The sequence below is a fragment of the Typopeltis vanoorti genome, chromosome 12, assembly GCF_054136105.1.
Source record: "Typopeltis vanoorti isolate ZY-2024b chromosome 12, IOZ_Tvanoo_1.0, whole genome shotgun sequence".
Taxonomy (NCBI): domain Eukaryota; kingdom Metazoa; phylum Arthropoda; class Arachnida; order Uropygi; family Thelyphonidae; genus Typopeltis; species Typopeltis vanoorti.
Window position 1 is genome coordinate 62,631,928 of NC_143560.1, and position 27,741 is coordinate 62,659,668.

General features: G+C 36.5%; 1 protein-coding gene across 1 annotated transcript in view; it reads right to left on the reverse strand.

The window, feature by feature from the left end:
* The window catches only part of Surf1 (surfeit locus protein 1), a 152,456-nt gene that overhangs the window by 119,409 nt on the left and 5,306 nt on the right, over positions 1-27,741 (reverse strand). Inside the window, exon 2 of the mRNA XM_090401424.1 lies at positions 6,785-6,895. Within this exon, the coding sequence (XP_090257550.1) occupies positions 6,785-6,895 (111 nt within the window). The remainder of the gene's footprint in view (positions 1-6,784; positions 6,896-27,741) is intronic.

Genomic DNA, 27,741 nt, shown 5'->3' on the forward strand with positions numbered 1-27,741 from the left:
CCATGTAGTTGTTGCCCTAGACATTTCTACAGTGTTTGTTATGTGTTTCCTTTTTGGTTGTTTACTACATTTTATAGCAGCTTGCTTCCTCTTCTTAATTTTTCCACCAATTCAAGAATATCCATGGGATCTGCACTTTCATTCCCTCTGTTCTTGTGCACTTAAACAACTTTCTCTCACAAACCATATCCATAGCACTGTTGATGACAGTAAACTCCTTGAATCTTTTTTATTTGACAAACCTTATAAACACAATCAACATTACTTCTAAGCTGCATGCATGTGTAGCTCTGGAGTGCTTAAAACTTTCAAAATCGCATATTACTGATCTATTGCTGTATTGATCTATGCTGTATTATCATATTACTATGATAAAAAATGCACTTTGTTGACAGTGAAATGGAGACTGAGTCTTGTAACCAGGCATGCAACAGTCTCCATTTCACTGTCAAAAATGACACATTAATAAAGTGCATTTTTCATCATAGTATTAATACAGTAATAGATCAGTAATATGGGATTTCTGAAAGTTTTAAGATTGACCCTGCCAAGATGTCAAAACATACAGCAAGTCATGATGTACAATACATCATGACTTGCATATTTGCTTCCCTGGCTTAGAGGGAACATTGGATGCAATTATTTTAGAATCTTCCACACCAATGCCTTAAACTCTGATTTCATTATTACCAGGGCTAGGATAACCTTAAGTAAATTATACTTGCCAAGAAAGTATAATTTTGTGTAATCCTTTATCAAAGTGTAATCAAAGATTTTTGAGCGTGAATATCTTCACAACTAGGCTACTTGTACATGGAGGCTGATGACTTCAATCAATTGCCTTAGTATTCCATAATGTGAAAGATACTGCCTTTGGAGATGCATAATGCTATGTATTAAGGGAGGCTCCCACTAAAGAGACCTCAATAAAGGTTGAAACTGGTCTGAGTAGCACCCCTCCCTTAATACATATCATTATGTATTAATATGTATTAAGTGAAGGTCACATTTGTTTATATTGGGATAAAGGATTAAACAAAAATATATAATTTCATGACAACTATAATTCGCTTTTTTTTTACCAAGTGAAACTACTTTCTATAAGGATAACCTTGTAAACTTCAATGCTACCAAAATACAGTCCTGTCTTATTTTACTTATGAAAAATCTCACCTCACTTTTCCTTACTTTCAATAATACCTCGTTCTCTCTCTTTCTCTCTTCTTGGACTGACTTGAAATTCTAGACTTGTGTGACACAAACACAGTAAATCTATAGCTCATCAGCCTTCAAAAAATTAGAAATGATTTCACGAGTACAACTGCTAACACAATATACAGGTATCCCTCGATTAATACAGTTAATTAATCCCTCGATATTGCCACGTATATCAAAATCGCATTAATAAATATAATAATCAATGGTAAAAAGTACAATTTGTCCATGATCGATTACTGTATTAATAGTTTGTTTTATATGGTACTCTTTTAGGAAAGATAAAAAATGAATGGTAAGCAAATGTTTAATAAATACTTGTACCTACATTAGTTACTGCAATTTTTTTATCAAAAGAAGTTATCAAGAGTCGTTTGAACAGTTTTAGTTTTTTTCTTATTGGCATAAATTCTACAATAACAAGCAAAATAACTCTCCGGACCTCGGCAAACAAGCATTCTTCGATTAACATCTGGATCCATATCCATTACTTGATGCTGAAGCGAAATATTCAAAATATTCCATCCAGTTCTTTGACTGTTATCTCCATTGGAACCTCATCTTCACATTCCATTTGTTCGTTGTCTTCATATGCGCATTGCTGTTCAATTTCAAGAAGATCGTTATCACTGAAATCTTTTGAATTTGAATCCAATAATTCTTTAACATCTTCTGCATCAACACCATCAAAACCAAGGTCTTCACCAATTGTAACAATTTCTTCGATCACGTTGTTCACAGGATTCTGAAAACAACCTAAGTCATTAGTGCATTTCTGGCAAAAGGTTTTTCCAAACAGCTTTCATGCAGCTAGAAGACACTTGCTCCCACGAGTCATGAATGTTTTCAATTGGGTGTTTAATGTTAAATCTTTTCCAAAATTCTTGGAGCGTAATTGCATTTTCTCCCGTTATTGTTTCTATTGCCTTTGAGAATGTCTTTTTAAGAAAACAGGCCTTGAAAGTTGCAATGACTCTCATGTCCATAGGTTGTAGCAATGATGTGGTATTTGGTGGGAAAAATAGAATTTTCACATTCTCACACAAATCGTTAAGAGAATTTGGATGACCAGGCATTATCTAAAAGCAAAAGAGCTTTGAAAGCTAAGTTATTTCTATTGCAATAAGCTTCAACTAACAGGCAAAAATAAGACTTAAACCAATCTTCAAATAGACTTTGGGTAACCCAAGCCTTCTGATTCACCCACCAAATTACAGGTAGAGAGTTCTTGTTACATCCTTTTAAAGCCCTTGGGTTCTGAGTTTGATAGATAAGCAGTGGCTTCAATTTAAAATCTCAATTAGCATTCCCTCCAAGCATAACAGTTAAGCAATCTTTTGATACTTTATAGCTAGGCTGCGCTGCTTCTTTTTTTGATATAAAAGTTCTAGATGGCATTTTTTTCCAATAGAGGCCAGTTTCATCTACATTGAAAATTTGGCAGTAATCGTAATCATTTTCTTTGATAATTTTCTGCAGCTCAGCAGGAAATATAGATTCAGCATCTCATTGGCACTTGCAGCTTCACCTGTTATTTTCACATTCTTTAGTTCAGCCCTAGATTTAAAATTTTCAAGCCAGCCTTTGCTAGCTACGAATTTTGAATTGTCTTCTTTATATTTATATAAGTCTTGAAAACAGGCTTAGAGCTTTGCCTGTGATATTATAGACACTAATTGGAATTCTCTTTTGATTGCAGCCTTCCAGCCAAATAATCAACAGATCTTCCATTTCAACCATTATAGCACTCCAGTTACGTGTGCACTTGTAGATGCAACTTTACCTTGCTCGCACTACTCATTGGCTTTGGATAAAATAGTTCGTATTGTAGACTCATTAAAGCCTCGCTTCCAATCTTACTTTTACTTTCACCACGTTTAAATCTTTTAATTATATCAAGTTTTATATCTAAGGTAATTCCTTTCCTCTTCTTTTTTTCACTTAATGACCCAGTTGTGGGATTGCTCTTATTCTTCGACATGATTAATGGAGTGTAAAATTTACGAAGAACGTAATATGTAAATACATACAGAGAACAACTGGAGCTTGTAATACACCTACTTTTAATGCTGGCAGTGAAGTAACTGGCTGGCACTCAGGCTGTGGGAGCAAGGCTGCATGGGAGGAATGACGTCATCATGCTCCCACCACGAGGCTTGCATGTTTTTGCATGGTAAATTTAAAGGCATGTTAATCAAAACTCTTGCCGTGTATATCAAAGGATTGTCACAATTAATTTCACCACATTAATCAAATCCTGCGTTAAGCGAGGGATACCTGTATAACCAAATCTGTCCATCGTTGGGGGTGGTGCACTAAAAATCTTCCTGAAAAATGTATGATGCAATACAGAAGAGGGCAATCTGTTTAACAGATGATACTGCTTTGACTTACTTCAATTACTTTTTCATAGCCATTCTTTTTGCCTGTCTTTTCTATAGGTATTTTCATGGGTAATGTTCAACCAAATTGGCCACCATCTTTCTTCTAAAGCTGTAAATACACAAGCAACTACTGGACAACATCCATTTATTCTCTAGCTTTAAACCCATTGAACCAATATCTCTTTCATTCTGTTTACTTCTATTCATGCTCTTTTCCCCAAAGATTACAACCTCCAGCTTTCAACAAGCACAACACATTCCTATTTTCTCCTTAACTTCTTGCCTACACAACATACTATATATTTTGTAGCTTTTTTTATATGCAGAATTGTTATAAAACAGAAAAATATATATATGAGGATCATATTATATGATCCTCATATATTAAATGTATGACTTTTTGTTTTTTTTTTGCTTTTTTATCATGTTTTTCTCTAATGTTTTAGACAGATAATGATTCTTATGATTTTTTTCTGGCCATTTGTTATTATTATTATTATTATTATTATTACGTGATGCCTCCAGGGAGTCCAAAGACTCATCGAGGGAGAGCACCTACTCTACAACTCTCTGTGTCCACCACTCAATCCATGATTTACAACTAACTGCAACTATACCAATGCCATCTACTGCCCACCACCACCACCACTAGTATTTCCACAGATAATCACAAACATTCATGCCCACAGCAGCCTTTTGGCTGGAGAGCGGATACGCTAACCACTTGGCCAACCAGGGCAGCAACATTCCTATAGTATTCCTACTATTTTTCTCACTAGATATACTTGTGAGTGCTAGACAATGTTATAAGTGGAGTGGATGGCTTTATGCCACACTGTTGTTAGGTGTTAAGATTTTGACTGAAAAATGAAACTGAAACTAAGTTAACTAAAAACCGATTGTTTTTAGTGAACTTAATTAGTTCACCAAAATGCACCAAATTACTCAATTCTAATAAGAAACAAAATCAAAGATAGCTACAACAACAACAAGAAAAACTACATTAGATGAATTGTGGAAATGAAATAAACTGTGAAACATAGAACTATCTAAGGACTATTATTTTGATGGCTAATATAGCCTACTTTCATTTAGGAGTGCCCTTTTTTTACAATGAAAATGTGAATATTACCACTACTGGGACCAGTTTGGTCCCAGTAGTTGTATAGAAATGTCTGCTGTATGGTTTGCTAGATCATACTTACCATTATTGTTGCAATGTATGTCAGCTAGTCTCCACAGGACCAAAACTGACTAGTTTCATGTATCAGTAACTTTATATACGAAGGTACGCTAATGACCGGAGAGCACACAAGGGTTTCCAATATATTTGAAGACAGTGTGGAAATTTACTTGTGTAGTACTTTTCCCAACCTTTGAAAATGCACCTTATATATATATACAGGGTGTTCGGGATAAATTTGACAGTTTCGTAAGGAAAAAGAAAATCTTCTTTGTATCTATTAAATTTAATGAATTGACAAAAAAACATTACAGGCAGAGTTAATTACAATACTATCAACAAGATTTACTCAAAATAACCACCATTAGCATCGATCACAGCTTCAATTCTGCTTCGGAACCTCGAACAAGCTGATGCTACAGTCTCCCTGGGAAGGGCCGCAAAAACTGTTTTAATTTTATCCATTAACTGGGCTTTTGTATTACTGGAAGTGCGATTGGTGTCTTTTTCAACTGCGCCCCATACAAAATAATCCATGGGGTTAAGGTCTGGGGAGTTTGGAGGCCAAACATTTGGACTGGTGAAGTCGTAGAAATTTTCAGACAACCATTTTTGACTTTTCCCAGAGGTGTGGCAAGGGGCCGAATCCTGCTGCCATACATACGGCCTACCATTGCCTACCCTTGTTATCCAGGGCTTGACTACAGTTAGCAACTCCACGAACAAAGCCCGAATTCCAATGCCAGGGTTCTTCAACACCTGTTCCTGCAGATTTGCGAGGAATTCTGCTGTACGAACGCAATCAGATCGTCTGCTAGGGATCTTTCTTCTTGCTACATCCTCGTAGTCACCATTGCAAGTCTCTAGTTCATGCCTGATTGTTTTTACTGTATTCAGGGAGCATTGGGCAGCAGTCGTAATATCCTTATTTTGATGGCGGGCACGAATCATCATGATACAAGTTATTCTCTTCCATGATTCAGGTGGGTTCCAGCTATCCATCCTTTCTGACATCTTGTATATGAATGAAGAAGGGTCCAAACTTTTAAATGAAGAGAAGTGTGTGTTAATACATGTAACTTACGGAAAAATATAATTAATTATAAATATGTCAAATTTATCCCGAACACCCTGTATATATACTGGAAGAGATATGGATTTGCTGTGATCAATGTTTGAGGGTGAATCGGAAAGAAGGATATGAGAGATAATATTATATCAATTTTGTGGATGTTATAACCATTAGCCAAAAATGTTCATTGAGTATGGCTGAATTATCAAATCAAGCAGATTTGGTTCTATTTGCTAATGTCTCAATGATTCCAAACTGTTGAGCATGGGAGTTTATCTTGGATGTAACTCCCCATGTAAAGTATGAATGATATGCTAGAAGGGTAAAACTGTTCTGTCATCAGTTCTCTCAAACTAGTTTAGGAGAACAGATAAGGTAATAGTAACAAGTGTGCATAGGAACACACTGTTGTTTATTTTATTTTTATGACAAAAACTGTATATTCAGAGATGGTGGGCATTAAAGGAGCCAAAAACTTTTTAAATGTGTCAGGGCCATGCAGCCACTTTATTCACATTATGTTTTATTTTTAAGGATCCCAGAAAGAAGCTAAAGAAGAAAGGTATGTATTTTTTAAGATGCGATTTCTATACATATTTTGAAGTGGGCATAGTTATTAAAGATGAAGGGTTGTTTACCAATAATGAAGGAATTTTTTTTTTTTTTTTTTGATAACTGTTTAGTTAATTTATAAGCAGGACTGTCAGTAACAATACCTCAGCAAAAGCTTAAGGTTGATTAATCATCCTATTTCAGGAAAAATTCAGTTTATAAGAGTCAATTTACTTGCATAAGAGGCAACTAGGCTTAATAAATATACATAAGAATCATACTTTAGATATACATGAATGCACTGATGAGCTGCACTTATATATGCTAAAATATATCATAATAAAAATTTTAAAAAAAGATTGTTTAAAATTGGCTTACTAGAAATAGATAGGCTCCTGGAGATATTTTTGTGTGTTTGTTTTTCGTAAATGAAGATGAAGATCGTTTGAAAACGTTAGTTGTAACTTCTGTCACTGTAAAACAAACAACCTACAGAAGAGAAAAATAAAAATCATACTATAGAAACGTGTGCATGTGTATAAACACACATTACCTTTATATCTTTCTTATATACAAAAAAAAAAAAAAAGAAGTCAAACTTACCTTTGAATACTATACAAGCTATAATAATAATAAAGTATACTAGAAAATTTGTTGCTTCACAGAAACTTTGCAACAGTCATTTTAATGTATATCACTCATTTTAAGATTCTATATATGTAATATATAATTCAAATGAATAAAATGAGTAGACTGCAACTTGTTTTTCTTTTTTTTTTTTGCTTTATAGTGACTGTATTTACAAATTATAGATAAGATTAATATGCCAGTAGTAGTATTAGACTATCAGTGGGTTCTAAATGTAGTATTTGATCTGTATAGTGAAATAACTACATTTCAATAACTAAGATCGAACTTTGGTATCTGTTCTAAATTAGCTTTCAAAATGCAATAATCTATTTACTTTTCATCTCAGTCACTAACATTCACAGATTCCTCTTACGTGTTACTTCCATGGCTCATCAAATGAAGGGTGTAAATTGCCTGAGGCCAAAGGCTAGTGTGACCCTGTGAACAGAGGAAGAGCTCTTTAGTGTGTGGGTATACTATTATTAACATTTGACCTCCATGGAGTCAGAGACTCATTGTGGGAGGTACTCACTACTGCATAAAATGCTCATCCAACGGCATCTTAAACTGATTCAATGTGTCAACATCCACAACATACTCAGTCAATGCATTCTACTTACCAACCACCCTCCATGCAAAGAACCTGCCTCTTACTCGCTTGCTCACACCCTCCTTATACAGTTTCCAGCAATGGCCTCTTGTTCTACTCCCCTCTCCCATTCTATGAAAAATCTCTTCCATGTCTACCTGATAACAACCCCTGACCAGCTTATATGTTCTCAATCATATCTCCTCCCCTCTTCCTCCTATTCACGAGGCTCTGCAACTTACATTCTCTGAATCTGTCCTAGTACTCCACATTCCAAAGACCACTGAACCGTTGTGAATCTTCTCTGTACCCTTTACAACATAATAAATTTAGTTTAATCCTTTATCCAAGTGTGAGCAAACAAAGTTTGCACCTGAAAGTATCTTCAGGGCTGGGGTAAGGTGGTGCAACACCAGGGCGACTCCTTGCAAAGATGGAGCAAGCTACTATCACTCCTATCTCAGTATCTCCCATTATGCAAAACACATCTCCTTGCGGATATGTCTAATGTTATGCATTAAGGTAAGGGCTTCTACCCAGACTAGTTTTGACCTTTATTGAGGTCTCCTCAGTGGGAGCCAGGCCCAAGTGGAGATACCAGCCAGAAGTGTTAGCAAGGTCATCTCTACCTATAGGAGTTGCCAAATGGTGTGCCACCTTTTTAATAAATTACTCTGAATTAAGAGAAAGTTGTTGCAAGTTTATTTTTCACTTGGTTAGAATATAATAAATTTAGTTTAATCCTTTATCCAAATGTGAGCAAACAAAGTTTGCACCTGAAAGTATCTTCAGGACTGGGGTAAGGTGGTGCAACACCAGGGCGACTCCTTGCAAAGGTGGAGCAAGCTACTATCACTCCTATCTCAGTATCTCCCATTATGCAAAACACATCTCCTTGCGGATATGTCTAATGTTACACTACCCAGACTAGTTTCGAACTTTATTGAGGTCTCTTCAGTGGGAGCCAGGCCCAAGTGGAGATACCAGCCAGAAGTGTTAGCAAGGTCATCTCTACCTATAGGAGTTGCCAAATGGTGTGCCACCTTTTTAATAAATTACTCTGGATTATGAGAAAGTTGTTGAAAGTTTATTTTTCACTTGGTTAGAATATAATAAATTTAGTTTAATCCTTTATCCAAGTGTGTGCAAACAAAGTTTGCACCCGGTGTTGTACCACCTTACTCCAGTCCTGAAGATACTTTCAGGCGCAAACTTTGTTTGCTCACACTTAGATAAAAAGATTAAACTAAATTTATTATATTCTAGCCAAGTGAAAAATAAACTTTCAACAACTTTCTCTTAATCCAGAGTGGAAAATAAACTTTCCTTTACAACATATTCTCATCACCATGAAAATCCGGTGACCAAATATGTGCACAATAATTCATATGAGGCATGATCAAGGCCTTATACAATGGAATCTTATCTTCTCTATTTCTGCATGTCAGGGTTCTCCGCATCATTGCCATTATTCGATGTGATGTCTTCACAACTTCTGCAATGAGGACCCTGAATTTCAGGCCCTTGTCCACTATCACTCCTAGATCTCTCATCTCCTCTACTTCCATTAAAATTTCCCCACCAAGTGTATACTTTGCATTCCATCGTTGCTTACCAAATCTCAAAACCTTACACTTGGCAACATTGAACTGACATTTCCACTTACCTGCCCATTCATGCAATCTATTTAAATCCTCTTGTAAGGCATTAACATCAGCCTGACTGTGCATTGCTCTCCCCAGTTTTGTATCATCCACAAACAGCTGGATATCACTAGTTAAACCCGACCCAATATTATTAACATAGAAATTGAACAAGAATGGCCCCAAAACTGACCCCCGCAGCACACCGCTGGTAACCTTTCCCTTTCGGGATACTGCACCCCATGTACAATACAATCTCTGATACTTATCCGACAGCCAGTCACCTATCCAACACAGAAGTCTGTTATCCAATCCCATCTGTTTTATTTAAGAGCTTGTCATGTGGGAGTCTATCAAAAGCCTTTGCAAAATCCAAGTACACAACTGTATATGCATCTCCCTTGTTTAGGGTATGTCACCTTGTTATAGTACATAAGTTAGTGAAGCATGATCTCCTCTTAACAAACCCATGCTGATAACTAAAGAGAATATTGCTGTTATCTTGTGTATACAGGGTGGTTCAAAATTCCACATACAAACTTGAGGTAGAAAACATCAAAATCAACCATATTCACATAGGAAAGCATAACCGGAAACGCCACCCGAAAGTGATAGGTGGCACTGTTTGGCAGCGCTCCCGGTGAGCAATTGAGGCGTCCTCATTCAAGCTTTTGACATCGTACGAAGAACATGTGTCATTTTATGAACGCTGAGAGATGGAAGACATGCACCTCGTTTATCATATTATGTATCCAACTACTATTGAACTGTTCAGTTATGCCTAATAAAGATTTTTACACTACTTACTGCCTTGTGTTATTTCTGTAATTTTGTGTCCCTATTACCTTCTGGTGGCATTACCGGTCATGCTTTCCTATGTGAATATGGTTGATATTGATGTCTCTACCTCTCCCTCAAAGTTTGTACACGGAATTTTGAACCAGTCTGTATATGTATATATATTTGCAAAATGATTTGAACAGGCTGGAACTGCTGTGGACAAATGATAATGGCTATCAATTCAATGTTACTAAGTGTAAAGTTATGCATAGTAAAACAGAACATTGCATGTAAAGTTATTTAAAGCAAAGCTATGTAAAATAAAGCACATGCACAATGAGATTTCCAACATCGTATTACGTTATAAGAAACTGATGAGACTAGAGATCTTGGACAGATGGTAGATGGGAATTTGAAGACCAAGTGGCACATAGCAAAAACTGCAAATTTGACACAGAGGATAATTGTAAACATTGCCTCTTTACAAGGACTTGATATGAGAGCACCTGTACTGCACACAGATTTGGTCTCCTAGGTTCAGAGTGAATAAAGAAGCTGTGATAAAAATGCAAAGAAGAGTAACAAAGATGATACTGGGATTACAGAATGTAAATTATAACAAAAGAGTGAAAGAGACTGAGAGCATGTGGATTGCAAACACTGGAGGAGAAAGAGGAGGGAGGGGATGATATGATAGAGTTCTATAAACTTATGTACAATATGTATTGTTGAGCTAAAATAGGCAATAAAACTTCTCCACAAAATAAAAACAAGAAATCCCATCAAAAACAATTGTACATAGGTCTATTAAGTAAGCTCCCATCATATTGTGCATTTTCTGACCTCTGTAACTGAGTTGCAAGTTTTTCTTTTTTTCTTTCAAGAGAGAAAGAAAAACTGGCAAACCAAGCAACAAATACTGGCTTTCACAAAGCTTTGTTCTTTCATCTGCTCTCTCTCCTTCTATGTACCAATGATATTTTCCAGCTGAATGCAAATCCAATCCACAGTTCTACTGATGACAGTACATTGCACTCCATTTTTCTCATTTGAGACACTATGCAGATCATTATATTTTCCAGAAAATTTTACAACCCTAAATTCTGATCTCCAAACATCCTTCATGTCTTGTCATTTTTTTTACTAAAAAAAAATCTTTTCTCCCAGTCATAACCTTTGATAATCCCAAATCTCTGGACAAGACAAGCTTTCCCTTCTCGGGAAAACCAACAGTTGTCCTAAAAAGAGATAAGTTTATGCCAAGAAAGGATACTACTATTTCTTGGCATAAACATATTACAAATATCTCTGCAGCATCCAAAACTTCAGAAAACGTTTCTCTTTCACTTAAGCATTATTTTATCTCTGAATAGCTATTAACACTACACAAATAAGTGCTTGACGAGAATATGATGAATGCAAAGATCAAGGATGTCAGTGAAGGCGTTAGTATGCAGAGAGGAAAAGCAAAAGAGTTGACTGTTTTGGCAGGCATGAATGATTTGAAAAGCAAAAAAATATGCAAAGATTTAGAAATGAAACAGTTGCTGGAAGAAAGGGGAAAAAAAGTGAGAAAAAAGACTGCGAGTCTGCTGCCATGGTATGATAGGAATGAATTAAGTGTATTAGGAGTAGCACTTAATGTAGCGGAAGAGTTGATGAAAAGTAGAAATCAGAAATGAGTGAAGAGTGTGTGTGTGTAGTACCGTCGACAGGGTATACCACAGAGGCTTAATAAGGGCGCTCGTTCAGCCATATTGTAGTAGGCACCACTACGCTAACAATTCCTGTTAGCATAGCAAGTGCTGAAAGAAGATTTTCCGAGCTTAAACTGATTAAAAATTATTTGCAAAAGCAATGACATAAGAAAGATTTGTTGATCTAGCAACTATATCGATAGAGGCGAACATTAAATTTAAAAGAGCTTATAAACAGTTTTATTGTGCGATATCCCTGTAGAGAAAACATTTAATTAATATTATTATGTAATCGTTTTGCATTAATGTTTTTCTTGTAATAAAAACAAAATAACAATTGGAGATTTTCTTATATTTTTGTCTTATAATCCATCAGGGGCGATATTTAATTGTTTGCCTCAGGGTGCGATCTAATCTGGCGACAGCCCTGTGTGTATGTGTTCCCAAGTTTGATTAACAAGCATAGAGGAAGGGGCATAAGTGAAACTTAGGGTTTTATAAGACTGATACAAAAGAATTTTTTCAGTACACGACAAGTAGGAAGAGAACTGGGGGTCACCTCTGGAAGTTGTGTTAAGAGTGTGGTTAGTAAAGGTATGAAGACTATATGTTTTGCTTGGGGAATGGTGAATGACTGGAATGGATTGCTAGAGGTAGTTCTCTGATGGTGAATGCATTTGAGATGTATGAGAGGTATTCTGTGAATAATAATAATTATTATTATTAGACACCTCCAGGGAGTCCAAAGACTCATCGAGGGAGGGCACCTGCTCCACAACTCTGCCTCAGCCGCTCAATTCAACAACTGACTGCAACTACGCCATCTACTGCCAACCACCACCACCACTAGCATTTCCAAAGACAATCACAAACATCCATGCCCATGGCAGGATTCGAACCCACAGACTTTTTGGCTAGAGAGTGGATACGCTAACTCACTCAGCCAGCAGGCTGGATAATGGTTAGTATGGGTCTCCCGTAATGAGTTTTCCAACTTGATGGTGCCTGAAATAGTAATAAATCCATCCAATCATTGAGTACCATTCTGAAATTTGGGGCATGTCCCTAAGAGCTCCCTAAAAATTCTCAACTTCATAGAAAAGCAAGCAGTTAAGATGATAAACGACCTCATCAATTCACTCCATTCTTTTTCACAAAGAAGTTCAGTTTCTGGTGCTTACGTTTTCTACAATTTACATAGTCACTGTTCATCAGAATTGTTCAGAGTAATTCCTCAACTCTTTTCTAAATATGTTAAAACACAAAGAGCAAGTTTTTCCACCTTTTCAAACATTTTTTTTGGAACAGCCCATCTCCTCTTACATGTTTCTATGAGCACAAATCCAATGTTAACAAGTTTCTTCTTTTTTCTCAACAATACTGTGCTCCAGAATGAACAACCTCTAATGTATGGGCTTATCATTAAAAAAAAAAAATGACTGTTTTGTCTACATGGCCATCTGACACTTAATAAGGCTCTGACTGATCTCAATCTATGAGTCATCACAGTAATATGCTATAGTTTCCAACCCTTGATGGATGAGATTGTCATTCAAAAAAAAGTTATTTGGTTGAAATAATAGCCAGTTTAGTATTAAATAATTATTTTTAATATTTCATCTGCAGTTAACATTCATCTTTTGTGTAATTTAATCTATAATCTCTGTTTCAGTAAATCAGCAATGTCATAAAATAGTTTTGTGAGTAGAAATTTTGACCTCATCAAATAGCTTTTCAAAATGAAATCTGGTCTCATAAAACATCCTTTCAAATCGAAATTTTGATCTCATAAAATACCTATTCAGGTTGAATTTTGATCTATGTAATAGTTTAGTGCTGTACTGGATGATCTCAGGCAAAGATAACGTAAACATAAAGGATACATCCTGAAAGAACAGTATTTTTATTTTATTATTATTATGTGACACCCCCAGGGAGTCCAAAGACTCATCGAGGGAGAGTATGCCAACAGCATCGAATGATTGATCCCCTTCAAACTACTAACCATGCTCAACCTTGCTTAACTTTTTGCGAACCATTAGTAGCAGAGGCTCTACCAATCAACCAACCTTTTGTCTTTCAGTTTCGACAATGTAGTGATGCTACATCTAAACTTGATTATATATAATCAAGGAAAGGAAGTAGATCTTGTCTCTTTCTTTCCTCAAGAAAGATAGTTCATTTTATGTTGCGTAAAATATTTACTAGTTTTTAGAAAAGTTTGTAACACAAGGTTCACTAATAGATGATTTCGTGCTGCATTAAAATATTTGCTAGGAAGTGTGTTTGCTTATCAGATCCAAGCACATCACTTAATTGCTGCAAGTTTATTCTGATATTAATCCATTTTATTTTATAAATTACAGATGCCAAGAAATTATATTCTTGGTAACCGCACAATGTTTGCACGTGAAGTATCTTCCCAAATGGGATACTTGCCATGAAGATACTTCACTAGCAAATATTGTTTGCTTACACTTCATAAAGTATTAAGCCAAGAATAAAATTTCTTGGAATGTTTAATTTATAGTATAACTAAGTGAAAAAACTTTTGACATCCAACTCTAATCCAGAGTATTCTAATAATAAGTGACACCTTTTGACTACTTGAATAATTTAACATATGATTTCTGTATTACTTCAACCTTGGTATCCCTTCTTCGTCTGGCTCCCACTGTGCTGAAGTAGAAAATTCATTGAAGTGGTTGTTTGCATGGAGGTGGTGCCACTGAAGTAGTGCTTTTCCCTGGGATATGAGTGGCTCCGCTTGGTGATGGGGTGAACCTGCCATTGGGCAGAGCCACCCCGAGGGTTCTTGACAGCAGAATGGGCCTGTCACTAAGTGGACCCACTGCTGATCTATGAGTTAAATGATCCTTGGTATCCGCTCTCGGTCTGGCTCCCACTGCTGTGCTTCCGTGCTGAAATGGTTTCCATGGAGGTGAGACCACTGAAGTGGATGCTTTTCTCTGGGATATGAGCAACTCTGCTTGCTTGGTGGCAGTGGGTGAGCCTACCATTGGGCAGAGGGTTTCATGAAGTGGTTTCCATGGAGATGGTGTGTTGAAGTGGATGCTTTTCCTGTGGTTCCACTCAGTGACAGGCCCACCCCACCACTGAAAAGAACCCTAAGTTGTGGCACTGCCTAATGGCAGGCTTACACCCACCACTGATCAGGGTCACTCATATCCCAGGGAAAAGCATCCACTTTAGCGGCACCATCTCTGACTTATGAGTTAAATGATCATACAGATCACTCACTGAGATTATAGTGATCTGGGTGATTGCCTGGGTTTTTGGAGAATTCTCTTTACTTATACAGTGGGAAGTCTGCTGAAGTGGCCTTGTGGCTGCTTTTCATTGGCTAGAGGGCTACATGGTATGTAGTGTTTTCAGAGAGCTCCTGAAAGTTAAGTATAATTTTGAGTGAAAATTGGAATATTGGTTTAAATTTTAACATAGTATTGTTTATTTTTGGTAGCTTGTTGTGTCTGTGTGATTTTGGTGTGAATTCCATTTTATTTAACTTAGTATTTTAATGATACATTTCATAGAATAGCGCCAATGCGACGTAAGATAATGGCATCCAAAAATACGACGCCTTTGTTCAAAAACTGTAATGTGAGGGAGTTTGTCCAATGTGTTGTGTGTGGGATGTATGCTTTCCCGAAGGAGGCTGGAGTTTGCATGGAAAGTGATAGTGGTGGGAGAATGTGATGTGCAGAAAGCTTAAGCAAAGTGAGGAATGAAGTATGTGTCAGGTCGTGAGATAGTTATGGTTGAAGAAAGCCAGAATGTGAGTGAAAATAGTGGCTTGATAGGGAATTGCGATGTAGTACAAGATGGTAATGAGAGCGGTGATCAAAGAGAGAGTGAAAGCAACTATACAGAGAGAGAGAAAATGGTTTAAATCATGAAAAAAATGAGGAATTATTTGTAGGGAGTGAGATCGCTAGGTTGCGCGGAGTGATACAAAGTGTGCAGCGGCAGTTGGAGCACCTGCAAAACTCTTTCCAGAGTGCCTTGGCTATCGGAAATAAACAAGTGTTTGAAAGGAAAAATAAGCATAAGAGTGGGAGAGTTTCAGAAATGAAGGAAAGAGTGTTGTATGGTGACTCGATATTAAGAGGGGTGATAGATGATAGTTTAACTAAATCGTACTAACCGGGTGCGAAATTTAAGGATATAAGTGAGAGTATTAGAGCGCAAAAATAGAGCGTGAAAGAATTGATAGTTGTGGCGAGTACGAATGAATTGAAAGGAGATAAATCTTTTAAGAGAGAGGACTTGAAAGTATTGTTAAAGGTAGCGAAAGAAAAGAGTGACAGAGTTAGGATGGTGAGTCTGTTTCCGCGGTATGACAGAGAGAAGTTTAGGAGAGCCATAATCGCAAATGACTTTATTCACAGGTTATGCAGACGACGTGGCGTGGAATTCGTGGACATGTGGAATGAGTTTGATGGGCAAAAGGATTTATACAAGATGGATGGCCTGCATTTGAATGGATTTGGTGTGCGGAGACTGGAAAAAGTATTGCTGAATGAAGTAAAAATGGATGTGCAGAACCAGGGAAACTAGAACTACCAAGAGGGGGGGGGGATATGCGGACATCAGTGAGACAGTTGAGTGTAAGAATGTATATAATGTACCCGAGCCAGTACTAAGGACAAGAAATCGGAATGGGATAGTTAGAATAACGCATCAAGATAGGGGTGGGACAAAGGGATCACTGCATTTCATGTATACTAATGCCAGGAGTATTAGACATAAGAAGGAAAAATTTTTTTGGCCTTGATTGGCTCTTCCTGGCCACAGGTTATTGGCATTAGTGAAACATGGCTGACGGAAGATGATATAGTTAGTGGGATAGAATGTGTAGGTTATAGTGTGTTTGGGAGGGACAGAAAGAATAAAATGGGGGGAGGAGTGTATTGATGATAGCTGATGAACTGCAGACAAGGAGAATTGAAGTTGTATTGCAGGATAGTGAAAAGAGCTCATTTGAGGCTATTTGGTGTGAGATTGAGACTGGCAGAACACAATATACAGTTGGGTGATGCTATAGATCAGGTGATGGAATAGATGGTGGAGATAGTATGCATAAACAAATTAATGAAATCAGTGGAAGGAGCATAATTATTACGGGAGATTTCAACTAAGGTAACATTGACTGGAAGGAGGACGTATGTGAGGAAGGAAATGGATTTTATTCATTTATCAAGGGATAACTATCTGAGACAGCATGTAATTGAAAATACTAGGGGTTTGAGAGTGCTTGACCTGGTAAGAGCATCTCAGAATTTGAAATGTGAATTTGAAAGACTAATGAATATGACCATATTGCCACCTACTGGCGAGAGTGATCATAATCTTGAACTGGGAGGTTGCTAAAGGTGTGGAATTTTCAATTAAGACAGGGTATATGTGGAATTACCGTGCTGGCAAGTATGACAACTTTAGAAGATTGCTTGGATCAGTGCCATGGCATGTAAAACTGCAAGGCTGGATGTCGATAGAGCATGGGAAGTGATCAAGGAGAATTTACAGGGGATTATGGCTGATTGTATACCTAGGGTCCAAATAGAAAAACAAGTAGGGGTTAAATGGATGAATAACACCATTAAGATTGAGCTACAAAAAAAGAAACTGTGGAAGAAATTTAAAGAGAAAGGTATAAAGCGCAGGCCAGATGGATAATAAGTGTGGTAAAAAACGCAAAAGCGGATTATGAAAGGAAACTAGCTGCAAGCTAAAGAGAATCCCAAACAGTTCTTTCAATATGCTGCAAATAAAAAAAAAACTGTACACAGCAGAATGATTTTAAGAAATGCCGAGGTAAGGAGGTCACTGAATCAGTCGATATAGCGGAATTACTGAGCGAGCACTTTGCAAGAGTATATCATCGAGGTGGTTACATTGAAAAAAAATGAAGGCACCATTAGTTTATATGGAAATTGTGATGAATGAAGTGGAAGTGAATAGTCTATTACGGAATCTTAATCCGTGGGATTGGATGGTATACTGGCACAGGTCTTACGTGAAGCAGTTAAAGAATTATCAGTGCCCTTGACCATGTTGTTTAATCTGAGTCTTGGGTCTGGTTTAGTCCCGAAGGTGTGGAAAGAGGGGAAAACAGTTCCACTGCATAAAGGAGGATCCAAGACTACTGTTGCAAATTACCGATCAATCAGCATATGAGGAGTCATTGTCAAGGTCTTGGAGAAAGTAGTCAAGGAAAAAATACAGGAATGGAATAATGAAAATGAGATATTTATGGGGGGACAGCATGGCTTCATGAAAGGTAGAACATGCCTCAGTAACTTGCTCAAGTTTTATAACAAGGTGATGGCTGAACTGGATAAGTGTAATGGGTTTACAGTGATACTGCTGGACCTGGCTAAGGCATTTGACAGGATACCACATGGAATTCTAATCTGTAAACTGCAACATATGGGAATGGATATAGGGTTGGTGAGATGGATAGGTGGGTGGTTGATGGAGAGATATCAGAGAGTAGTTTATTTAGGAGTAGAGTCCAAAAGACGGCCTGTGACTAGTGGTGTGCCTCAATGTTCTGTTCTTGGACCACTGCTGTTTAATTTGTTCATTAACAATATAGGGAAGGATCTAAGAGGAACAGTTCATTTGTTCGTTGATGATGCAAAGTTGGGTAGGGCAATAATGAATGCAGAAGATGTCAAAATCTTGCAGGACGACTTGGATAGATTGGAGCTCTGGGCTAAGGAGAATGGATATCAATTTAATGTGACAAAATGTAAGGTTATGCATTTTGGGATGAAAAGATTAGCAGCAGTATGCCACATTGATAGAACTGTACTCCAGGAGATTGATGAGGCCAGGGACTTGGGAGTATTGGTGGATAGGGAGATGAAGTTTAGGGGGCACACTGCAAAAGTAGCTAAATCAGCTAATCAACTCACTCGGTTGTTGAAAAATACCTTGACGAGCAGAGACAAGCAAGTTACTGTACTTCTGTACCAAGCCTTGATACAGTAGTCAAGACCACATCTTGACTACTGTACCCAGATTTGGTCACCTAGGTTTCTTCTTGATGGGGAGGAGGTGGAGAGGATCCAGAGGCAAGTGACCAGGATGATAGCAGGTCTATGGAATGAACCTTATGAGAACAGGTTGAAGATTTGTGGGTTGCAGAAATTGGTTGATAGGCAGAAAAGGGGCGATATGATTGAGACATTCAAATTTCTAAAGGGTTTCTGTAGAATTAATTCAGAGGATATTTTTGAGAACAGGATTGGTGGTGGGAGAACTAGGGGACACCTATGGAAGCTGGGCAAGAGCATGGTTAGCAGGGGTGTTAGAGCTGGGTTCTTCTTTACTTTTAGAGTGGTAAATGAGTGGAATAAGCTGCCAGAGTCTGTTGTGGGTGCTATGACAGTGAGTGAGTTCACGGCAAGGTATGATAGATACTGTGAGAATGTCGTATAGTTGTGTGGATATGATGTTTAGGGCCTCCTTCGATGAGCCTAAGGACTCCCTGGAGTCGCCCGTAATAATAATAATATGAGTAACTTTGCTTGGTGGCAGGATTGGCCTGCTACTGGGTAGAGTCACCACAGAGGTGCTTGGTGGAAGGGTACGAATGTCACTGAGTAAAATCGCCACTAAGTAATGAGTAAATGATCCTTTGAGTCACTCTATTGGGTGATCTGAGGGATCGCACGAGTTTTTGGAACAGTATCCCTGCACCTGAACATATCTTAATAAAAGTCAAAACTGGTCTGGGTAGTGGCCCTTTCCATAATGCATTGCATTTTGGGATACCAAGACAATTGATGTGAAGTCATAAGCCTCTATATACAAATAGCCCAGTTGTGAAGATACTTCACATGCAACATTGTCTGCTTACACTTGGATAAAGGATTGAACTAAGAATATAATTTCTTGGCATGTTTAATTTATAGTACAACCAATGAAAAAACTTGAACCATTTTATTTTAGTTTCTAGGCACATCTCATGCAACAAGTTTGCACAATTTTGGATGGTCAGTAATAGGTGTGCAAATATATTATTATTGTTCTCCAAGGAGTCAAGAACTTATCGAGGAGGCCATACATCACCCACACCAGTTGTCATACCTTCTGAAATTCATTTACATTAGATGCACTCACTACTTCAACAGGCAAACTGTTCCACTCACTCACTGTCTATGAGAGAAAACTATAGCTTTTACACCTTTCTTACCGCACACAAACTTCCATGGATGCCCCAATCCTCCCCACCTTCCATATAATGAAAAATTTCATCAACTGACATCTATAATGCCCTCTCAAAAGTTTATAGACTTTAATCATATCACCCTTTACCAATATAATAAAACTATCCTGTCTAGTTTTTACTCTAGAGGGAAGAGAACTACCAGTTTGTAAGCGGATAATATTTACCAATGCAGAGTATATTTCTGTAATGCAAATCTTACACCAGGGTTATCCTACTCAGATATAGGCATGCATACACACACACCTCCTCCTTTTTCTTTCTATGGCTCTATAGCCCAAAGTAAGCCTTGGCTTCCTAGATTTGTTGCCTACAACCCTGTCTTCTAAGATCTTACTTCTCCAGTTTGGACATGACAATATGTTTCTATCTTGACCGATGGTGTCCATCCATCCATTTTGTTCTTCTTAGTCTTTTAGCAAGAATTTTATTATTTATCATATTCTCAAGAATACTGTCATTTTTGATATGAAAAACATGTCCTGCCCAATGTAACTTTTTTTTTTAAACTTAACTAGATACTGTAGGTTTTTTATAGAGTTGATATAACACATGGTTGTATCTGATCCTCTAGACACCATTATCATTCACTGGGCAATCATTTTTCTAAGGATTTTTCTTTCAAATGCAGAAATCAAATTCTCTATCCAAATATCCAAGTTTCATATCCATAGGTAACAACTGGACAAATTCTGTCATACCTTTCCTGAGACACTGCTCCATCATACACAACTTGTTGGTATCATTCATAAAGCCAATCTTTAATCTATTCTAACCAATCTCTTATCTAATCCCATCTTCTGCAGCTTATATGGATCTCCCTTATCCAACACATTCATAACTTTACAAAATGCAAGCAGACTCCTAAAGAAAGAGCCATCCTTTACAAACCCTTGCTGACCATCATAGAGAATCTTATGTTCATCAACCCAATCCCGTATTCTATTCCTAACCAATTTCTCCAACACAATGGCCACAACTGCAGTTATATAGATCGGTCCATAATTGGAAACTTCTGTCCTAGAGCCATGCTTGTGCAGAGGTACTATTCCACCTTCTTCCCACTTCTTAGGAACTTTCTCCACTGCAAGGCTTTCATTAAATAACCAGGTCAAGGGCATAGCTAAATATTTTGCACACGCATTCATCTGCAATTAAACAATGTTGTTCATGCCATTGATCATAATCATCATCTTCCTTGATTTTGTCGTTTTCTAGTGGTAAAATCAAGATCTATGGGAAAATCACATATCAAGGGTGGAATTTGATCTAACTTTAACAGCTTTTAAGCCTAACTGAACAACTAAATCTGCCAATTTTCTTTTACCATGTGATCCTCTTCATTCAATCACTACAATTACTACTCAGATGACCACACATTGTCTATCTGCTTTGCACTAAGTGAAGACATAAGAAGGCTGACTAGATTCAATTACTTTTCTGGCACTGGCTGGAATACTTTATTCCACCATCTGTCTATTGAAGGTATATCCACTTATTTAGGAAACTCAAAACCAAGTCATTCAAGCTGCCTGTTCTTGTGTGCACTCTTTACACAAGATGTGTCCTAAAGAGTTCATTTGTCCTCAAAACATTTACACACACACACACACACACACAGTAAGTTTAAAATTGCTTGGTATCTTTAACATATATATATATATATACAGGGTGTTTCAAAAAGAATGTCCCGATGAATTCAGCTATCGGCTTGATGTTGTCCATGCAGCAGGTGGAGGGCACGTTGAGCATTTGTAATTGTGGCGAGTGAAACTTTAGGCCTTACTTCATACTTGGTAATTTATTTTGTAACTGTACCACATTTTCAATATTAAATATAATTATTTGAAATCAGGTCATTCTTTTTAAAACACCCCCTGTATATATAAACTTTCCTCAAAGAATATAAAGCATTTTCTGACTGATTACAACTGCCTTTTTCCCCATGGTTAAAACTGCATGCAAGAGACTAAGAAATGGTGATCCAACTATTTCACTACAGCAGGTCATCCATGACCTTAATTCCAAAGTTTTCTAATTTAACAGGCATATTAAACCATAACTATACCTAACTATACTTTTTTCCTAATAAGATGGCTTTTTTTTGGATATCATTAGCGACCTACAAAATGCTAGTGATCTCATGATTATTTCTCTACTATACAGTAGTGAATCATTACTTTTCCCCCCTCTCTAAACTTTCAATCAACTTTTTTCTTTTTCTAATTGTAAAACTAGATCACTTCTCGTGATGCTTAACATAAGCAATGGTCTAATTCTAGTGTGTATATTGATGTCTTACACTAATAGTCTTGGCTTACTCACTGGCTATTATTTTATCACTTTCATCTGAAATTTTTTCCTTCATTATAAAAAATCACTTCTTTCATACCTTTAGCACAAATCTGATGACTCCTGTTAAGTTACTAACTCCTGCATCAAGTCTGTTACTCCACCACTCCCCAAGAGTCATGCTTAAAATAAAATTGCTCCATTATGTGTCAGAAGATTATTTCTGATCACATAAATTTTAATCATGTTGGATTTTCTGGTGCTTCCTGAATTGATTCCAGTGTTATGACTGGTTGATATTAACTAGCAAAGCATAACAAAACACATTTATACAGCTCTGATGTTTCTTCATTTTATTATTTCTTTTCCCTTATTTTGTAAGGTAACACAGTGCAGTTCACTTTAAAATTTTAAAAAAGTATACATCCAGTCACTGAAAAATGCAAGTATCTAACAAAATAACATAAAGTAGTGCTTAAACAACACCTTAATATTAAACAATGATAAATTGTTATCAAAGGCAATTATAAGCAAACTTAAGAATATAAAGTATTTGATATATGTATAAAAGATGCTCTTAAGAATCAAAGATGTTCCTTTGATTATTTTCTTTCATTTCATCAACACATTGACAATATGAGTTGGAAAAAGTGATAACTCATTGATAGAGTAATCACTTTGCAAGTGACCCCCCCACCCACCATTCAGTCTCTAGCTTTACATTTTTTGTTGCTGTCAGAAGGATAAAAAGGTAGTAAACTTGAAACATGAATAAGGCGTTAGGGCTTGATAATATATCTCATCATATTCTGAGGCAATGTTTCCAGGCAATTAATAACATAGATATACCTTTTTTTAACATGGGTCTTAGATTGGACCAAGTTTCAAAGGAGTGAAAGCGAGAAAATTGTTTCACTTTATAAGGGAGGTGAAAATATTAAAGCTGAAAGTTATAGGCCAATTTGTATGTCTGGATCTGAAGTTCTGGTTAAAGTGTCAGAAAGATTAATCAGAACCAAAATTCAGAACTGTGTTGATAATAGCAGTATTCTCTTTGAAGGACAACACTGGTTTACTAAAGGAGGATCATCGTTTCAAGCAATCTACTTTTTTATGACAAGGTGACAAATGCAGTGGACCAAAGAAATGAATACACAGTTGTATATTAAATTGGAAAGGATGGGATTAGATAGTAGATTAGTGCATCAGATTGGAGAATGGTTGTCTGATAGGTATCAGCAAGTTGTGTATTGTGGTGGTGGGGGGGCAATATCCCAAAAAAAAGAAAGTTATTATTGATGGCCTGCAAGGGTCTGTTGCTGTTTAACTTGCATGTTAATGATATTAGGAAAAATCTGAATGGTGATAAGCAGGTGTTTGCAGATGACACAAAGTTGGGAAGAACTACAAGAAGTAGAGCAAATGTTGTAGCCTTGCAAAAGGACTTAAATAGATTGGCTGAAAGGTCAAATGAGTCAGATTCCAGTGAGGCAGAGGATACTGATGTGTAGAAGTATGGATGTTACTTATGGTTCCACTGTATAAGGCTCTGATCAGGCTGCATATGGATTACTGTACAGAGATTTGGTCACCTGGTTTTGAAAGGATGGAAAGGGTCCAGAGATTAGGTGACTGTTGGTCTCTGAAATGTTGAGTATGAAGACAGGAGGAATTCAGTTTGCAGAGTCTGGTGAATATGAGGATGTGAATGAGACAGATAAGCTGCTAAGGCACTATTACCAGTCATAATGAAATGGAATGAATACAGCATAGAGCAATAATTAAACAGTAAGTTTAATCGACCTGATATTTCATCTTTGTCACAGAGATATCTTCAGTAATACACCATTAAAATTACAATACGTGGAAGAAATTAGACCATTTTAAGCCTAGAGTTGTATGAGAGGCACCCCTCTATAGATGCTGTTGGCTAGTTTTAGCTATTGGGCAGGAGGTCCAAGTATTAAAGTTTCTCAAATCTTGGAAAGTTTAACACAATCATATTAATTTAGATTAGGTTTTTAAAAAAAAAAAAAAAATCTGCTGCTGATTCTAAAAAGAGTATTTCAAGTTTATATTTGCTGTGAAGCATAGTAGTTTTTTTTTTTTTTTTTTTTTAAATCTGATCCTGTACAAGGTATCTAAGACATGGTCAGCTAGACCTGGCTGACCATAGTTGTTAGAAGGTATGTATTTATTAAAGCCAGCACCTCACAATCCAGTTCACTATAGAAAAAGAAAATAACAATAGCTTGCCTTTTTTTAAGATACTCTAACCATGTCTGCCAACAGCACCCAAATACAGAAAACCCACCCACACAGATAGATGCATACATAAACTTGACCATAATTTCCCCTTCTCAGCAATGTGGTATTATCAAAACTCTTATCAACAGAGCCTCTAACCTCTGTTCCACCCTCTGTTTCTCCTAACTTAACCTTCTCCCTATACAGTGTTTACAATGCAAAAAAAGATCTACAAATTATTTGTCCCTTCTACCTCCTCACATAAAGATTACAGTAATGCCATTACTATTCCCAACATCTGGAGCAATTCGGAAGAAAAAAAAAAAGCCAGGACGTCAAAGAAATATAATATCTGCTTTATTTTCAAACCACATTTGAAACTGGCTTCCCTTCTTTGCTCTCCTAAGGATCTACTTTCTCCCCTGTCTGTTCCAGGTATTTACAAGGCTCCTTGTACTTGCAACTCATATGATGGTCATACTGGGAGATCTGCCTTGGCGAACACACAGGAAATACCCCGTTGTCACAGCCATAGTCAGTCAAGTCTAGCTGATTATGCTTTAGATATCTTGCATGGGATTGATGGGAAAAAACTATTATGCTTCATCACAACAAATACGAATTTGAAAGACACTTTTTTAGAATTAGCAGATTTAAAACACTAGCCTAATCAAAATAAATATAGTTGTGTTAAACTTTCATTCTTAGACCTCCCACCCAACAGCTAAGGTTAGCCAACATCACCCATAAAGTGCATCCCCCTCATAGGACTTGCTTAAAATAGTCTAATTTTTTCCACTTATTATTGTGTGTTATTACTATTAATAACATATTCCTGGAGATGATGTCTCTGTAACCGAGTTGAAATAATTAAACAACAGATTTAATTGTTCGGTTATTTCATCTCTGTTACAGAGATATCTCCGGGAATATGTTATTAATAGTAATGATCAGCATACCTAAACCTAAGATGTAACTTGTTACCAGATCAATATAGATGAGGTTTTTCATGGAATGGAAGAAGATAGGAGTGGTCAGGAGGCCATCTCTGAAAGCTGTACAAGAATGTAGGTATGAAGGTGGTAGTGGTGGTGTGTGTGTGTGAGGGGGGAATAAGCTGGTTTTCACATGAACAGGGGCGGACAACTGGAATGAACTGACTGAGAGTGTGGCGATTGCTGAGACAGTAAATGCATTTAAGGCACAGTATGGTAAACTATGTGCGACAGTAGGCACTCCCATGACGAGTCTTAGGATTTCATGGAGGTCTGATGATTAGTGAAAAACATTTAAATCTTTAAGTTTCTCTATTGAAATACCCTTAAACATCTTCACTGCTCACTGGTTGCAATATTAAGTAACATAACTAATTAAACTGAGAAAATGTGGCATAAATTCCTTATGTCAAATGCATTTTGATTAAATTCATCACTGAAATTTAATATGTTTACTTTATAAAGATAATTTCAACTTCATACTTTTATGAACTTTTATATAGTTTTTTAATACTTTTATCTTTTAAGTTTAAGTATTTTGGTGCTATCTTCTGCTTCAGTATCATCCATCAGCAGATTAAATGCTTTAAAATTTTAAGTGTCATCATTTCACTCAATGTCTTTCCCACTTCACTGGAGTTCTTTTTACTTTTGCTATTCATTTGAATAAGATTTTCAAATGTAATTAACATTTCCATAACAGCCTGTGCTCATTTGGGATTGCTTAAAATGTTTCAATAATTCACTGTTATGAGATGTTCTGAATGCTTACTATGGCTACTTGCCAATGCCTGCAATGTGCAAGATCCAGTGTTGTAAACTTTCTGCTTACCTACTATTTATCTTATGTGTGTGTTTGTGGGAATTAACTGTTTTGCATTAACTATAAACTGACCAAGTAATTTAAAAAAAAAAAAACTATTAATATTAACAAGTGTAATACTTTATGTTATGTCAGTGCTTTTTTGTAATTATTTTACTATTCTTGATTTCTTTATTAAAATACTGCTTAATATCTACTCTATAATATAAAATGATACGCCTTTTTTTGTGTCACTTTTTTGTCAAGTTATTTGAAACAGCTGCAGCTCTCAGTGCTACAGCTGACATAGGACCTGTACGCATATTATGAAGCCTTCTAAATTCCCGAAAGGCCGCTACGGCATTGCAGTGTTTAAGGTAAAACAACTTAACAAGTAAAGCATGCTGAGCCAAGGTAGGACGCAAACTGAGCACAATTCGTCAGTCATTCGAATAACTGTGTGAACATTCCTAATCCCTTTTTAAGTGGAATTGGTGGTGCTGGATCATCATCAAATGAAAAGTTCTGATAAACACTATTCGCCTGCTGCATCATTTGGCTCTGTTTGAGCCAACATATCCTAATTGGTCATGAAAGCCAAACTTTCAACAATTAGGATATGTTGGGCCTTAAACCTTTAAGTACTGCAGTTATTATTTCATTATTAAGTTCTTAATTCAATGTCACTAGTTCAAAACCGATTATAATTGACCACGTAAAACACAGTTTATTTTAAATAAATTCCATACTTGTTTATTTCTTTTCCTGATGTTGTATATTCACCATTAAGAAATACTGCATTCCTCGCGAACAATGACACAAACTGGTGTCGTCAATCGCTGGGGTTATTATCAAGACGAGCATATATCACGTACTCGCAATAAAATTTGCATAATCCTTTTTACCTGAGTTTACTGTAAATATTTGACTGCTTTCATCAAAACCAGCGGCAAAAATTTCACCTATCAGCGACTTTTGGTACTAAATATTTTTTTTCATGGAAATCATTTCCCCATGCCTTGAAAAGTCTCAATATAAAATTTCGTCTCATTCAGTTTATTGGTTTTAGCTACAGATGCCTCCAAAGAGGGAAAGTTATTTTATGGCCACCCTGTATATATACCTTTTATAACTTAACTTAAAACTATATTTAAAAGAAAAGTATCCAAAAATTTTAAATATTAAAATTAAAGCAGCTAGTGCATTTTAACGACTTAGTAAACAATATCTTCCAAGCAAAATAAAATAACAATAAATAAAATAAGATAAAAATATGTACACTATCATGTTGTACATCATTTTTTATTTTGGAGCAGGATAAAATTGAATTTCATATTGAAAAGAATAACATGTAAGAAAGTTTTAAAGCGAATAAAAGAAGTTGAGCAGCTCTCAGATGTGAA